The 15752-nt window shown below is 37.4% G+C and overlaps 1 protein-coding gene across 3 annotated transcripts in view; it reads left to right on the top strand.

The window, feature by feature from the left end:
- The window catches only part of gse1b (Gse1 coiled-coil protein b), a 486478-nt gene that overhangs the window by 239818 nt on the left and 230908 nt on the right, over window positions 1-15752 (top strand). For all 3 annotated transcript variants that reach the window (XM_079874204.1, XM_079874205.1, XM_079874203.1), the window contains exons 5-7: window positions 11369-11535; window positions 12878-13075; window positions 15282-15461. In XM_079874204.1, the coding sequence (XP_079730330.1) occupies window positions 11369-11535; window positions 12878-13075; window positions 15282-15461 (545 nt within the window). The remainder of the gene's footprint in view (window positions 1-11368; window positions 11536-12877; window positions 13076-15281; window positions 15462-15752) is intronic.

Raw genomic sequence — 15752 nt, 5'->3', positions numbered from 1 at the left:
CCAATCGACCAGCAAAGTTCTTTTTCAACCTCGCAATGAAATCTGTCATCACATCCGTGATTTGTGCGGGGGATGAGATGCATTTGCGGAGTGTCGGAAAATGCAGCATTCGGCCTGTGCTCAAATCAGTTGCGAAAAGGTCCAGTTTAACTTGTGTGACGGTGAACACAAATGAGAATTAAGGATAACAAGTGGGAGGGGAAATGCCACAATGACAGCGGAACACATTGAGCACATAGGTTTAGTTTTGACAACAAGGCATGCAGACAAACACAACATAACACTGCAGATCAGACCGAAGTCATGACAATAAATACTCAGTACATATCAAACGATCTGACACCAGGAAACAATTCATGACACCTTTAAGATTGACTGAATCACACAAACATGAATCTCATGAATCTCTCTGGGCCACATTGTAACAGACAAGCCTGTAACCAAGTCTTTTATCTGCAGTTTTTCTTCCTCACCGCCAGGGGTGCTATGGCGCCTAAATGCGCTCCTTAAGTAAAGGTGGGTTTGTAGAGGAAGTTAGCAACAAACATCATCAGCAACGCATACTTTTAAATAACAGGAAAGAAAACAAATCCTTGCTTTAAATTGAGCATGAAATAGAACATTTCCCAACCAGGACATAGCACAAATGCAGGTAAGCCATGGGCTGCGTTTGAATCCGCATACTTCCCTACTATATAGTAGGGGAAAAGCAGTAGGCGAGCAAAAAAGTATGTACGAAGTATTCATAAAAGAGTAGGCGAGAATTACCTGGGTGACGTACTAATTCTCGCGAGATTCGGACGTGCGTATACTTATAGTGCGTTCGAATATGCCTACTTACCTACTATATAGTAGGAGAAAACAGTGCGTGAAAGGAGTACATCAGTATTCACAAAAGAGTAGGCGAGAAGTTCCCGGATGATCTACTGCTTCCGCCCAGATTTTCGAGTGCTCAACCGATGGATACTCTTCTATCCCAGGACGCCACGCATGAGGATACGTCATAATCGAACATCGCGGGGATCAGCGACGCGGATGCTTTCAAATGTGAGTAAACACGGTTCCTTGTGTTAAAATTGCATGTGTTGAACTACTGTAGAGTAAACTGTTGAATTGTTGAAGGTGAAAAGATGTTAGACACTATAGTATAGTTGTGATTTTGCCGTAAAAACACATTTTATTATGTATAGCTATCAGGGGAGCTCCAGTAAGCACACGTTTACGTATCTAAAGTGGATTTACATAAACCATATATATCTTAAAGACGCTCATTTTAAATGTCTATTTACATCTGACATGAAAATCTTATATAAGTATTGCATATGAGCACATCACAACATGAAATAGACATCTGAGTGATGTTTATTATGTAAGATAATTCACTGTTGTCAACACTGCTTACATTAGATAAATTATCTTTAATAAGGTAAATAAACAAATCTATAAAGTAAATAAACATAAGTTATATATTTTATTTATCTATTTGTATTGTTGATAAATTGAGGAACATTTATGTTGGATAAAAAGTTAGTTAACACATCAGCAACAACCTCAACATGTAAATGTAATGTTGAGTTCATAAATCACAGAGGTAATGTGAATCTTGTCTGGATGTTACAGGGTCAGATGAACAGGTGTGTTTATCCAGTGGAGAGTGGCTGAAGAAGGCTTTGAGTGAGTATACTACAGAAATAAATAAAATCGATTTAAATATGAAATATTAAGTTGTAGTTTAATTTCAAACAGCGCTATTACAACACTTTTCTGATTATTGATTTCTGTGCATTTGCTGCACAGCTTTTGTGGTGGAGCAGGACCTGCAAGGAAAGTTGATGGCTGCATTTGTGGGGGGAAAAGGGTATTTTAGGGATCTTACTAAAATATAAAGTAAGATCATTTTGTTATTTCTAATACAATCAAATTACATTGTGCTGTTAAAATGACTGCTTTTGTATTATGTTTGTGTATTTTTGTAGGATCTGAAATCTCTGCAGGCTGGTGTGAGCACTGAGGTTGAGGAGCCCAGAGATGAATCCTGGAAACGGTACCATGGATGAGACCCTCCATCTCTCCACCTGCTCTTATTGCCTCAGATTGTGAAGCACAGAGCAGTACGCAACAACCTCAGGCACAAAGGCACGGCTCACCTCTGGCGGTCAGCTGCTTCATCAGAATAAAGCCACAGAATGAGAACCGCTGTGTTGAGATGGCAGTAGGATGTGGGGTTCACCGCCTGTAAATACATGATTGTAGTTTGAATAAAGTTTCATGTGTTGTTGACTTGTATATGTATTTGTTTATTGATGGTTACTTTTATTTGTTCTTTTACTAATTTATCCATGTTTCTTATCGTTGTCAGTAAATAAAATATAATTATTTAATTAATGCATTAATTCATTGCTTGACCGAAAATTTAAATTGTTTTCACTGCATTTATCTAGAGTGTATTCATGCATAGCTATGTCATGTGACAAAACTAATTACATTTAGCTTGTTTTATTAAATTATATAAGTTTCAGTAAAACAAAGCTAATACAATTAAGTACTGGCCAGCATTTATCATTATTATTGTGTATAAGTTTTGGGGTGGGCCAGCAATAGCATTTGTTCTGGGGTAATATTAATTTTTAAGGAGTGATACTTACGTTTTTCGAGTATAAAATCAACAGTTTTCTTCAAAGGCGAGATCTTCGAGCAGCTGTCCGTCTCCTTTGTGCAGACATTACAAACGCTGTGGAAAACCATTCTAGGTAGGGCTGTCGAGTTACTGATGTTGTGAGGTGTTAGTGCACCTGTCGCTCATATCATTTTTTTATTGCCAAACTTAGTTACATACAAGATCAGGGAAAGATACCATGGTGGTATATTTAACAATGTACAATCATAATGACAAATAAAAATAAAATAACAAATATAATGGGTATGCATAAATAATAATATGAGATTTTATACACAGGAAAAAAGAACAATGACAAGGTTAAATATCTTTAAATAATTCAGCATAATACATAAAAAAAAAAAAAAAAAAAAATATATATATATATATATATATATTTATTTATAAGCCTGAGGGATGAAACGAGAGGTAAATTCAACAAGAAAAGGAGGGAAACATAAAGGAGATTTAAGCCACTTTTGCTTGTGGGTGAAAAATTGTGGATAAAATAAAGAAATTAACAACATTCAAGAGATGACGATTTGGGGTTTTCGTAATAAAAATAATATTGTTAAGGATAAAACTGGGTCAAATTAGTAGGGTTTAAAATATAAGAACTTAAATTAACCCTAAATGTATTCACAAAATAAATGGGCAGCTGTTTCTTCAACAAGACACAAAATGAGAAAATTTCGTCAATATCAGGATATTTACAGATAGATGAGTTAAACCTGTCGCTCATATCTTTTAAGTTGTTGCGCTTGTGATATCGTCGTAGGTCACATGAAGACGTCAACATGGCGGATGATGTACGGCTCGCATTCATACTTAACGAGATCTGGCTATAAAGTACCTACTCTTTTAGCGCTCGTTAAGTAAGTACTTGTTGAAATTAAGTACCTACTCAGTGAGTATGCGGTTTCAGACGCAGCCATGCTTTCTAACTGCTGCTTTTCTGCTAACTTCCTCTACAAACCCACCTTTACTTAAGGAGCACATTTAGGTGCCATAGCACCCCTGGCGGTGAGGAAGAAAACCTGCAGATAAAAGACTGGTAACACGCTTGTCTGTTACAACATTTTACCCCAAAATCAGATCTTAGTGTAGTGTGACAAAAAATACTACTGCCATTTACTCCTCCTGTTCTTGCATTTAAATGAATTCAAAGAGAGTGAATAAAAGATATTTAGTTATAATACTAAAATAAATAATAATTTGTTACATTTATATAGCGCTTTTCTGGGTACTCAAAGCGCTTTACATAGAACACACCAGCTTATTGGTGGAGAAGAGACCGAGTGATGAAGCCAATCAGTATATAGGGATGATTAGGAGGCCATGATGGACAGAGGCCAATTGGCAAATTTGGCCAGGATGCCGGTGTTAAGCCTCTACTCTTTCGAAGGACATCCTGGGATTTGTAATGACCACAGAGAGTCAGGACCTCGGTTTAACGTCTCATCCGAAGGACGGTGCTCTTTGACAGTATAGTGTCCCCATCACTATACTGGGGCATTAGGACCCACACACCACAGGGATAGCACCCCCTGCTGGCCTCTTTAACACCTCTACCAGCAGCAACCTGGATATCTCAGGAGGTCTCCCATCCAGGTACTAACCAGGCTCAACCCTGCTTAGCTTCAGTAGGCAACCAGACTTGGGCTACAAGGTGATATAGCTACTGGCTAGTTACCGCATTGCTCTTTTTTGACTATTTTCCTATAGATTAGCTTAGAATAAAATGGAAAGTACTGGTCCAGGATGCTGATTGGCCAGCCTACTGTTCCAGTGGTTTATATGGTAACAGTGTTCTTAAAAGCCAATTCACACCACGCCGACAGGCGGCTACAGAAACCATATTTTGTCGGGTTTTGTCAGATCAGTGTTACCCCTGTCGAGTCTGTTGGCATGTGTCGGAGCTTGTTTTCGACGATTGAACATGTTTAATTGGAATTAAAATGTCTGAGATATAACGTGCTGTAATCTGGCATTGATCTGAGTCTGCCGGTGCAGTGTGAATTGGCCTTAATGTGTTTCTAATATTTTTATGTTGAAATTGGTTAATAAAAGCAATACGACATATAAGGTCGTGCAATACTGTGAATATACTCCACTGTCTGTCATGCCTAACAGCATCCTTTAATCGTGACTATACTAACAATATGGCATACCCTCTCATAGTTTATGTCTTAAATGAACACCCTGCAGTTTCCCAGCATAGGATAAAGATCAAATGGAAGATGTTTACAGAATTTGACAGCCCCAAAGATCTCTGTCTGTTTGATTTATACTGTTATATCAAATGAGAGGCGCAGAAATGTCTTCCAGACTCTGTTAATGATGCTTTATGGATTTCAATAACCTCTGTATGCCACAGTTAAAGGTAGGGTAGGTAGGATTTTTATAAAAAACTTTTTTTCAAATTTGTTTAAATTGTCTTTATATACCAATACATAATTAAAATGTAAGTGCTCTGAAAAAGAGAGTATAAAAATCGAGTGACTGTAGACCTTTTATTCTTCGATAAACACAGCTCATTATTTCCATTCGGGACGAAACAATTGATTGGCTTGGGCGACTGTCACTCACTCTCGCAACCATGGCTACCACCCCTGTTGCTAGATCTGCCCATATGCGCGCGCACCCGTTTGATTTGAGGAGTGCAAGAGAGGCGCGGAACCTATGAAGAGTAAAGTTATGGCAGAGAAAGAGCATTAAAAATTCAAAGCACCTGCATATTCAGTCAGCGAAGGCAAACAAGGCAAAAACTACTTCCTCGGACCCTGGTTGCCCGCACTCTTGAACGACCTCCTCTGCTTCGCCCTCGACCCCGGACCTGTCCTTGAACCGACGAAGCGGTACTTGTCTCCGGAGTGTAGTCCTCATTAGAGTCAACAATGTTTTCATCATGGAAACTCGCAAAACACCGTTATGAATCTTACACGAAATTCACCTTCATCACAGTGTAACTGATGGTAATGGAAAAACGTGTATCAATGCAACCTGTTTTTAGCTGTTTTTATCTTGCCTTATAAATATAGCTCGTTACCTATAAATATAGCTTGTTACTGAATCAAACAAAGTATATTTTAAACTTTACCAGTATCGATATCCTAGCTTGATAGTGAGTACTAAAAGAAATCTTATTTGTTTATATTTATAGTGATAAAGTTAGGTATTTTATTACATGTGATTCTGACATGATGTCACTGCATGCACTGCGCTCCTTCCTCTCCACTCGTCTCAGGTAAATAAATGCGTCTTCCAGCTGAGCCTGAGCGTTTGGCGTCGCGCGTTCATGTGTTTTGGGGGCGTGGCTTTGGAAGGAGCTCAGAAGGGAGGGGGTGGAGTGAATGGAAATAATTAGCTGTGTTTACAACAGTCGTGAGAGATCTACAGACACTCGATTTTTATTCTCTCTTTTTCAGAGTACTTACATTTTAATTATGTATTGGTATATAAAGACAGTTTAAACAAATTTGGAATGTTTTTTTTTTTAGAAAAATCCTACCTACCCTGCCTTTAAATGTCATTAGCCACGACACGCATAAAGAAAAAGCAATGTGGTTAATGGCAAGGTCTTTTCCTTCTCCAGCAGCCTGTTCTTTGCTCAATAAATGAATCAGGGTGGGGAAAGTTAGTGGTCCATCTCAAGTTTTCCTATTTAATATGTGCTAACGGGAGTGTTAAGAGAGGAAGGCACGGTTCAAAGGGGCACCTGTGGGTGCATGGTTTGAGGTTGCTTTGTTTGAGGTTGCTTTGTTTCACTGTTTGCTAAGTGAAGCATGTTATAACAACAAGAGGCGAGGAAGAGAGGAAGTCACAACATTAGAGGTGTTTAATTTTTGATGTCGCATCCTGCAGTTAATTGTCCTCTAAATGGGCTTTACTGTAGCTCTGACAAGCTAAAAAGAGCTTAACAGTGTGGTTCTGGGTGTGAAAATCCCATTCATTTTCTCATTAGAGGAATATATTATATAACCGTATAGACCTTTAACCCTCTGGGGTCTGAGGTGGGTGTTTTCTGGGACCTGGAGGTGTTCTGACATGCTCTGACATTTGTGCTTAGTTCTGTTACTTGTGACATTTTCATGGCTAAAGTCTTATTACACTGTATTCAGCACAAACTCTGCTACAATAATATGTCAGCAGCATGTATATAAAAGTTTGTAGTTTTGAGAATGACGTTTATGTGTGGTTTGTGAAAAAACAAAAATAAAATTTCACTGAAATAAGGTCATGAAACCCAAACTGATTATTTCTTCACAAGACTTTTGAAAATTGTATCACGTAGCCTAGAATATTTGCATACTCCTGCATACATCCTGCATACTCATTCAGATAAAACAATATATTGATTTAAAATTTGTAAGACATGTTTTGTGTAAGAAAGCTGTGGAGGTGTGAATCATCATGAATATTGATGTGTTTCACACCTGAGAGAGACAAAGACCCTCCCATAATGGCCCTATCAGGTGCTATCAGGCCCTATCATTATGAGAAACCTTGCACAAAGAATGAGTAGAGATTTAAAAAGAATGGCTTTTTGATTGTTTGGATTTATTTACAACACAACATAATCCAAAGATACACAACAAAGGACAAAAAAGCACATTATTGAACACACTGATCTAAAGACAGAGACTTGAACAGTCACATAACTTTGTGCCATTCCTGAAATATAGTAAATACCTGTCATTTCCAAAGTTTTAAGTGTTTAAGTCAGCAGGACTCATCAGTGGCATCTGGTCCCTGTAAAAAAAAAAAAAAAAAAAAAAAAAACAACCACTGTGAACATGCTGATATCAAGATAAACTATAGGCTGCTAGATTTCGTTTGTTGTGCCTTGTAGGCATGTAGGGCTGCATAAAATAATAATAACAATAGCCTATAGCAGGCGGCCTATAAATCGTTAAAAATTAACACTTCAGTAACACTACCATAGAGAAAAATACATGGATTATTAGCCTGGATGCCAGCCGAACTTAGCCCCGCCCACAACATTTTTAGGTCGGGAAGTTCGGTCTGGACTTGATCCATTGTGGAGCAATTATGCTCAAACCAGAGCTGTTCGGACCAATCAAATTGTCTGGCCGGGCTTTATACAATGATGGACAGATGATCAACAGTAACGTAATCATCCACGTCACCAAAGAGTGCTTGGGTTGAATTCGTTTACAACAAAGATGACTGCCGCTGGAGAATTGAGATTTCACAAGTTCACACTTACAAATAAGTCAGATAGAATAAATGCATATTTGGCGTGCTGTCCGAGGAGAGGCTCCGGGCTCGGTATTCGGCCCGAACCCAAAGTACTCCCCCCGTATTCCAGGCTGTGGAAGAACAAGCCAAGAGTTGAGTGGAGGGATGCTGAAAATTGTCAAGGAATGTTAGGTGAGTTCCTCTCATGCTGATAGGGTGGACATGGTAATTGTTTGATGACAAGTTGATTGGATTGATTATTTGAATGTGCTCCTCCCGAACTTTGTTTATGAAACATCATGTGTAGATTCCGCCATCGCGTCTGTCAGATATCGACAGCGCATTCATTTTAAAAGAGGAACAGAGAACCGCGATCAAGGCATTTGTCGATCGGAAAAGATGAATGAAGGACATACGTCACTTACTCCATTGCTCTGATTGGTTGTAGGTCTATCCAATTGAGTGCAGAGGCATTTTCTTTCCTGGTTCGGTTGAAACACGCCCCTTAATCACAGCCCAATGGAGCAGTATCAGACTTATATTCTGACTAGAATCTGAGTATGACAACGTCAGGCTAATGGATTATCATATGTTACTTCAAATGTTTCCATTCGTTATGACGTTATGAAATGAGATTGGAGTAAGTAAAAACGTGAAGCCTAATGTTTGGCGCGTTTTGCTTTTCAAACGCACAGCGCAAGTGACTCAAACTCACAGCGTGTGCAAAGAACATTTACTGAAGTGATTGAGCCTCTCCAAACTATGAAACATTATTGTTACCACATTATACATATCTACATTTGAGCAGATATCCACAAACACAGTATTTAACAGTAAACACGGGTCTAAACATTATAATATTAACTATATTAGAGTAAACACTCATACTAGCCTACTTTTATTTCATGCTGTGTTTTATTATCAAACATAAAAACATCCTTGTGTACATGGATATAAATTTAGCATTAGGCTTTTTACTCAAATCTCATTTCATAACGTACATTTTAGTCTGGCACCAGTTTGACTAGTTGCTACAATGTAAAGTTTATATAACAATAACATGCTTGTCTTGAGTGGACATGTCTTACCTTAAAAATCTTTCTCATCTTCAAATCGCGTTCTTCTAATTCTTCTGAGGTAAATCCAAGGTAAACAGGACAGCACAGCACAAATACAACGTGTCTTCCAAACTCGATGAAAAGCAGAGGAGTAGGCTACTGAAGTCTCTTGGGGGAAGTCTCTGATGGGGCATTTTCAGGTCTGCGTTCCTTCACGTGGACGATTTGCATGTCAATCGCTCGTGCGCGTGTGGTCACATTAGAGCTAATGAGCACGGACTGTACATGTCGTTGCTTTCATACGGATTACTTAAACAGAGAATATTTGTTTTTGATATAATTGACATCATTTAAAAATAGATGACATTTTATTTACATTTAATACAATAGACTTCAAGCTTTGTAAAGACATATGTCTCAAGTCTGTGTGACAAACATTCGCTGAGTTACAGTTCATTTTCTGTCGCGTTTCAGAATGAACTTCACATTGAGAGAGACGGCAGAATGCGCATCGTTTATTTTCTTTATTTTACAAAAAACACAACATTTTGTTTTTATGATGTGTACACAAATAAAAGAAGACATTTAACAGTTTTGAATGATGTATTACACTTATATGTAAGATCAAAATCAGCAGAGTATTTTGAGTCACTTTTGCACTGATAAGAAAAAAAAGCGAGCTGGTATCGCCGGCGCGACTGCTGACCCCAGGGGGTTAAAGACAGACATTCCTTGAGCTATGATGATTATTAGGCTGTGGTATATGGTTTTGTCAAGTAACTTCAAATTATTACTTTAAAAAAAAAAAACTTTAATAGCCAAATTACTGGTGACGAACTACTGTACTGTATCCATAATTCTAAAGAGAGATCGACCAATCAGAAAAGTTACACACGAAGCACTACTAATGATAAGTCTCTCTATACTCTCAACAGTTTGGAGTGTTTTGCAATAAATGTAAAGTAGATTGTTTATACTTATAATCAATGACTGTAAGTCAATATTTTTGTATATTTTACTGTTCATTTGCAATGGTTCTTTTGTCCCTTTTTTAGCAATATTGTGATTTATCCTAAAGCTGAGTCTCTTTTTTTAAAGAGCGGAGGAAATTAATGGGAAAATACTTCCAGAACCCAGACCATGTTGTTCCTTATTGAGAGGATACTCTGCTGAAAGATTCATTGTGTTTCTCTTCTTGTGACTTATAGGCTTGTTGTAATAGTCGGTGTTGCCGGTGTTACCGGTGTTCAGCCGCAACACCGGTTACATCCCTTGCCCACCGTGGCACCGCCCCCATCGTCGTTTAGATTTTTTTATAGTAATAAAAACAATTTAGTTCAGTTCAGAACAGACAATACAATTAAACGAACAGAACATGCGAACAAGAGTTGTTGCACAGATCAGCAGCAAGAGTCAGATTTCACCTCACTTCTCCCATTTAGCCTCACTCCTGACTGACAAGACAATGGAGGAAGATTTGGTTTCAAAGTGAAATGTAAAAGTGCCTATTTAAGTGAGTTTGGCATTGTACTGTTTATTTGTTGTGTTGTTCATTAAGAATAATAATGAACCCACCAGTCAAGCAATTGACGGACCCGAATTGGGGTTCATTGGGGAGTAGCAGAGGGTTTTTTAGGGTGAATTGATGACATTTTTGTGGACAGAAGTTTGCAGCATTTCACCAGTATTCCAACAATATAAAATCTTGATGATTTGACATGTTAAAATCTTGAGGGTTTAAAGATTTGAAAGTGAATTATTTAAGACATAAATATTTATATTGTAACTTGTAGTGTTAGTTGGTTCTTGCAAAGACGGAGTGACCACCAGTGTGAACAACTTTAAAAGTAAATCTTTCCATTGTCTCAGCAGTAACAATATGAGACCTTTTCATATAAAATAAAATGTCATATCACAGTTCAAATTGCAAACACAATATATGACACAATAATCACAATGTAATTTTTTGGCCAAGTCTTGCTGTCTGAGGGCAATTATATATAAAGAATAATAATAATAATAAAAAAAAAAGATATATGTTTCCTTGCATGTCAGTGACCTTAAACTGTTAAATTATTGAAATATTAACTTAGCCTTAAGGGAGTACTTCAAGTAAATATTTTACATCTGAGTTCGGCTAACAAAAAAAGTTTGGGGCTGGAGCATGTGGAGTGGAAATGCCTCTAGAGCACCATCTGCAGTGGTTTGTGCCGGAGTGAACACGTCAAGCATAAACAAGGCTTTACATATTGTTGAAAGTTTTAGGCACATCTGAGAAATGCTGTTGATTATGGGGTTTGCTTGGGGTTAGGCAGCATCTGTGTGTCATTCAGTGTGTGGGGATGTTCATTTGGAGGCAGGCTCCTTTCAGGACTCGATTCTGTTCTCATTGTGTTAAAGAAGTTGTAATTGCACACTTCTCACACAAAGCGCTCCTCTCTTGTCTTTTTAGGCAGAGTCAGGTCCCCGTGGACTCAGCCGGGACAGGTTAAGTTCAGAGTCTTCTTCTGCTCAAGAGAAGGGGGGTCCCACTGTTTCAGCCCACCTAATTGGAAACCCTTACGCATTTGGCTTGACGCCCGCGTCTGTGATGCAGGACTCACGCTTTCAGCCCCTTAAGTGAGTATTACTGACCTCCTTCCTTCCCAAGAGTGCTACTATACTATTATTTCAATTCTCGTCTTCCTTAAAATACACTCACTAAAAAAAGCAAAGTGAAATGTGCTCCAGTAAAAATTTTAATTTTGGTAAAGATAATTATAGTTTCATATTTTGAGTAATAATATTAATAATAATAATAATAAGACATCTGTTGAAACATGTTAGGAAGATATTGTAAATGCATTACAGTGGTTTAAAAAAAGTGTCTGTTCAATTAAGTCACACTTCGAAATATATGAATGGCATTGCATTAGATGATAAAACATACAATCAAGAAAGCATGAATACAAAAAGAAGCTTTAAAAAGCTTTGAAATCACAGCCTTTTGTGGTTTGGTACACGCACTAAGCCATATCATAATTTGGATTTTAGTTCAAGTTACAGATACTTTGCCAAATCAATAGTGCAAAACACAATGTGAGAGATCTTTTATGTTATGATAAATGTAAAAATAGTTTCAGTTCATTATGAAACTGTGGCAGGACAGATTAAATGCGGGCCGCTACAGTCTAGGTAATTAATGGTGAACTGAACACTGGTTAATTATTAATAAAAATACAGATGTTGATTGTTAGTTCATATTAGCTCAGGTCCATTAAATAATATGAACAAGTAAAACTTTCCATGTATTTAGTAAATGTTGAAATTAATACTAAACTAAGATTAATATATGCTTTGAAAGTATTTTTCATTGTTAGTTCATGTAAACTAATGTAGTTAACTAATGTTAACAAATGAAACCTTATTGTAAAGTGATTCCTTTCCATTTTGTTGCAGTCATTTTAAAGCTAAACTTCACAAGATGTGTGGAGAGGCCTTAAAGGCTCCCATCTAGTGATGTCCCAGTACCAAATTTCAAATTTCAGTTTCAATACCCAATTTTTTTTCCAGATCTCTGTACCAATTTTGATACCATAGCATTTAACTATTTGAAAATAAAATATGAAATTAGTTAATTATTAATGCTATTAATAATTACAAGTTAATAATACATTAAAACATTAGATTTTGATTCACATGTGCTGAACCACAAAAACATGTGTACTTGGCAGAATAGAAACCTTTGAAAGCAGCTGCCTATAAGTGGGTACCGGATTGACACGGTACTATTGGTACTGCAGAAAGGCTGGTATTGTTGCGTTTTTAAATTAAAGTATCATCTTGGTACCGAAGTATCATTACTTTTGACATCTCTTTTCCCATCCTACTTCAGGCACAACTCGTGAAAGCACATCCTTCTCCTTTTTCATTTTTTATTGGCTCTATTGCTTTAAATTATCTTCTTCTGTTTCACTGACAGTCTGCCCCGTCAGATGCCACATGCTGTGCCCCCGACCAGTGTTCCTGAGGAATATCTGAGGGGGTTTCGTCCTTACACCACAGCCGAGGAGTTACGCATGCCCTCGTTACCACTGGGGCTTGATCCTGCCACTGCTGCAGCTGCTGCTGCCTACTACCATCCTGGATACCTGCACCACCCCTCCTTCTCACACTACAGGTACACAATCTTGCAACAACTAACACATTTAAACCCCTAGAGACATTAGCTGAGACTTGAGAATGAAAGCATGCCATCCCAAATTCTGTTTTCTTTTGTGGCTTATTGCACTTAAATTGTCAAATACACTGACAATTATGTCAAAATGCCTATCGTGTACAGTATTAACATAAACATGTAAACCCCCAAAAAATGGTTTTAAGTCAGTTATTTATATCTTTTGCTGTAGTGTGTCAGTAGAAAATATCAGTTTACATTTCCAAACATTCTTTTTGCCATTAATTGTAATAATCCAGTGAGATTTGTGTATGCACAAGGAGTCTGACAACAGCCGGTATGATCTGATCTCACCATCATCGAGTCCGTCTGTGATTACATGAAGAAACAGAAAAAACTGAGACAGACTAAATCCAGAAGAACTGCGGGAACGTCTCCGAGATGCTTGAAGAAACCTTCCTGCAAAGCTACCTGAAAAACTATGCGCAAGTGTACCTGGACAAAAGCCGTTTTAAATGCAAAGGGTTGTTACACCATATTGATTTAAATTAGTTAATAGAAGTTAAATCATAAATAAATTCAATTTGTGATTTTATTTTTGAAAGCATTCTGACTTTGCAGCATTTTAACACAAGTGCCAGTACTTTTCACAGTACTGTAGCTTTGCAGGAAGGTTTCTTCAAGCATCTTGGAGACGTTACCGCAGTTCTTCTGGATTTAGTCTGTCTCAGTTTTTTCTGTTTCTTCATGTAATCACAGATGGACTCGATGATGGTGAGATCAGATCATACCGGCTGTTGTCAGACTCCTTGTGCATACAGAAATCTCACTGGATTATTACAATTAATGGCAAAAAGAATGTTTGGAAATGTAAACTGATATTTCCTACTGACACACTACAGCAAAAGATATAAATAACTGACTTACAACCATTTTTTTGGGGTGATGGGGGGTGGGGGATATTAACATGCCTAAGACTTTTGCACAGTACTGTATATATATATATATATATATATATATATATATATATATATATACCTAATATACCTGCTGCTATCTGTCATTAATGTTAATAAAACAACAAAAGACAAAGAGAAAATCACTCACTGCTCTTGACTGAATTTCTTTTGTCTTTAATAAGAATCAATTTATATTTTATTCATATAGAGAAGACCATGCAGTGTTTTTTTTTGTGTGGTTTTTTTTTTGCATACATGAATATGAATCCTGTTCCATTCCTAAAGAACACATGAAAACTAGTTGCACCTATCAGAATTACAATAATAAAGCATATTTTGCAAACGCCAAATGAGGTTTCTCAATAGTTTCTTTAAAAAAAAGGTCTAACATATTAGGAATCCTTTCAGCTGTGTTGCTATGTGTCATGAGTAGGTAATTGAGTAGACTAACACTCTGTCTAGAGCGAACGCAAGCATCTCACTTATAATAAACCATTTCAACATATCTGCACTTTTATAGACATGACACACCACAACTAGTTGAGACTATTTACACTGGACAAATCAAAGTAAACATTATAAACTGGTACATTTGTCTTTCTGAACGGGTGCATGATGATGCTGTATGTTATTGAAGCGTCCATTGTATCATGTTGCATCACAGTGCCCTGTTTGATTAAACATGTTCATGCCCTGTTTAATCTTTGAAGTTCTAAATGCAGCTAATTTTGGCTTGCACTTTTGTAACCGAAGCTGAATGTCTTTTCCCATGTAATGCATCAGTCATGGTCCCACATTGGGTAAACACACTTGGGCTCTGCCTGCTTGAGTAGCCTCGCCCCAAACTGAGGGGATAGCTCTCAATGTTTTGAAGGTGCATGAAAGGCTCAATGTTTACTTTTTTGGGAAAGATAAACCTATACTTATAGTAGTCAATGAACAATAAACTGGGTTAAAAGAATGTATTATAACATAAAAATTCTTACATACTTCACCTTTAAAGAGCTTGAGTATTTTAATGGCAGATGAGATAATTTCAGCAAGCTCTAATGAAAAACAATACATCATCAGTTGGTGAGATTGCTAATATAGTTGCTGGTCAGGATGCATAGACAAAAACAGCATGGTTTTGAAAGAGCCACAGGGTTCACATTTTTTAGAGCAGTCAATCTATGAATGGCTTATTTATAGCTGACTAATCATCTGCTTTTTAAAAAAGTTTGCGTAAAGTATATCTTTGTCTTTCTTAGAATGGATGATCCATTCTGTCTGTCAGCGCTGAGGTCGCCATTCTATCAACTGCCTACAGGGGGAGCTCTACCTCCTCTACACCCATCTGCAGTACACATGCACCTGCCAGGGGTGCGTTACCCTGGAGACCTAAGTCACCCTTCACTGTCTAGCCTACAGTCTGAGCGCTTGTCAGAGAGGTATGCAACAACACCTTGATTATATGTCAACATTAATAACGTAATATATAAATGTATTATTACCTGATACGTCACTATACCATATAATATTGTACCACAGTCATTTTTTTTGTGATGGTAATGGCCCTACGTTCATGTAAAAGAGTCCCTGTGTATACGACTCTGCAGCATTTTACAGCATTATATTCCTCTTGCAGATATGATTTTGTATACAAAAAATAATATATGTTAATAATGATACTGAATATTATAATTTAAGTAGCGCTCTGACTCCAATTAATAGTTAAAGAT

Source organism: Squalius cephalus (genome assembly GCF_949319135.1).
Source record: "Squalius cephalus genome assembly, chromosome: 6".
Taxonomy (NCBI): Eukaryota; Metazoa; Chordata; class Actinopteri; order Cypriniformes; family Leuciscidae; genus Squalius; species Squalius cephalus.
The sequence above is the reverse complement of the archived record's forward strand: the minus strand, read 5'-3'. Positions and strand labels throughout refer to the sequence as shown.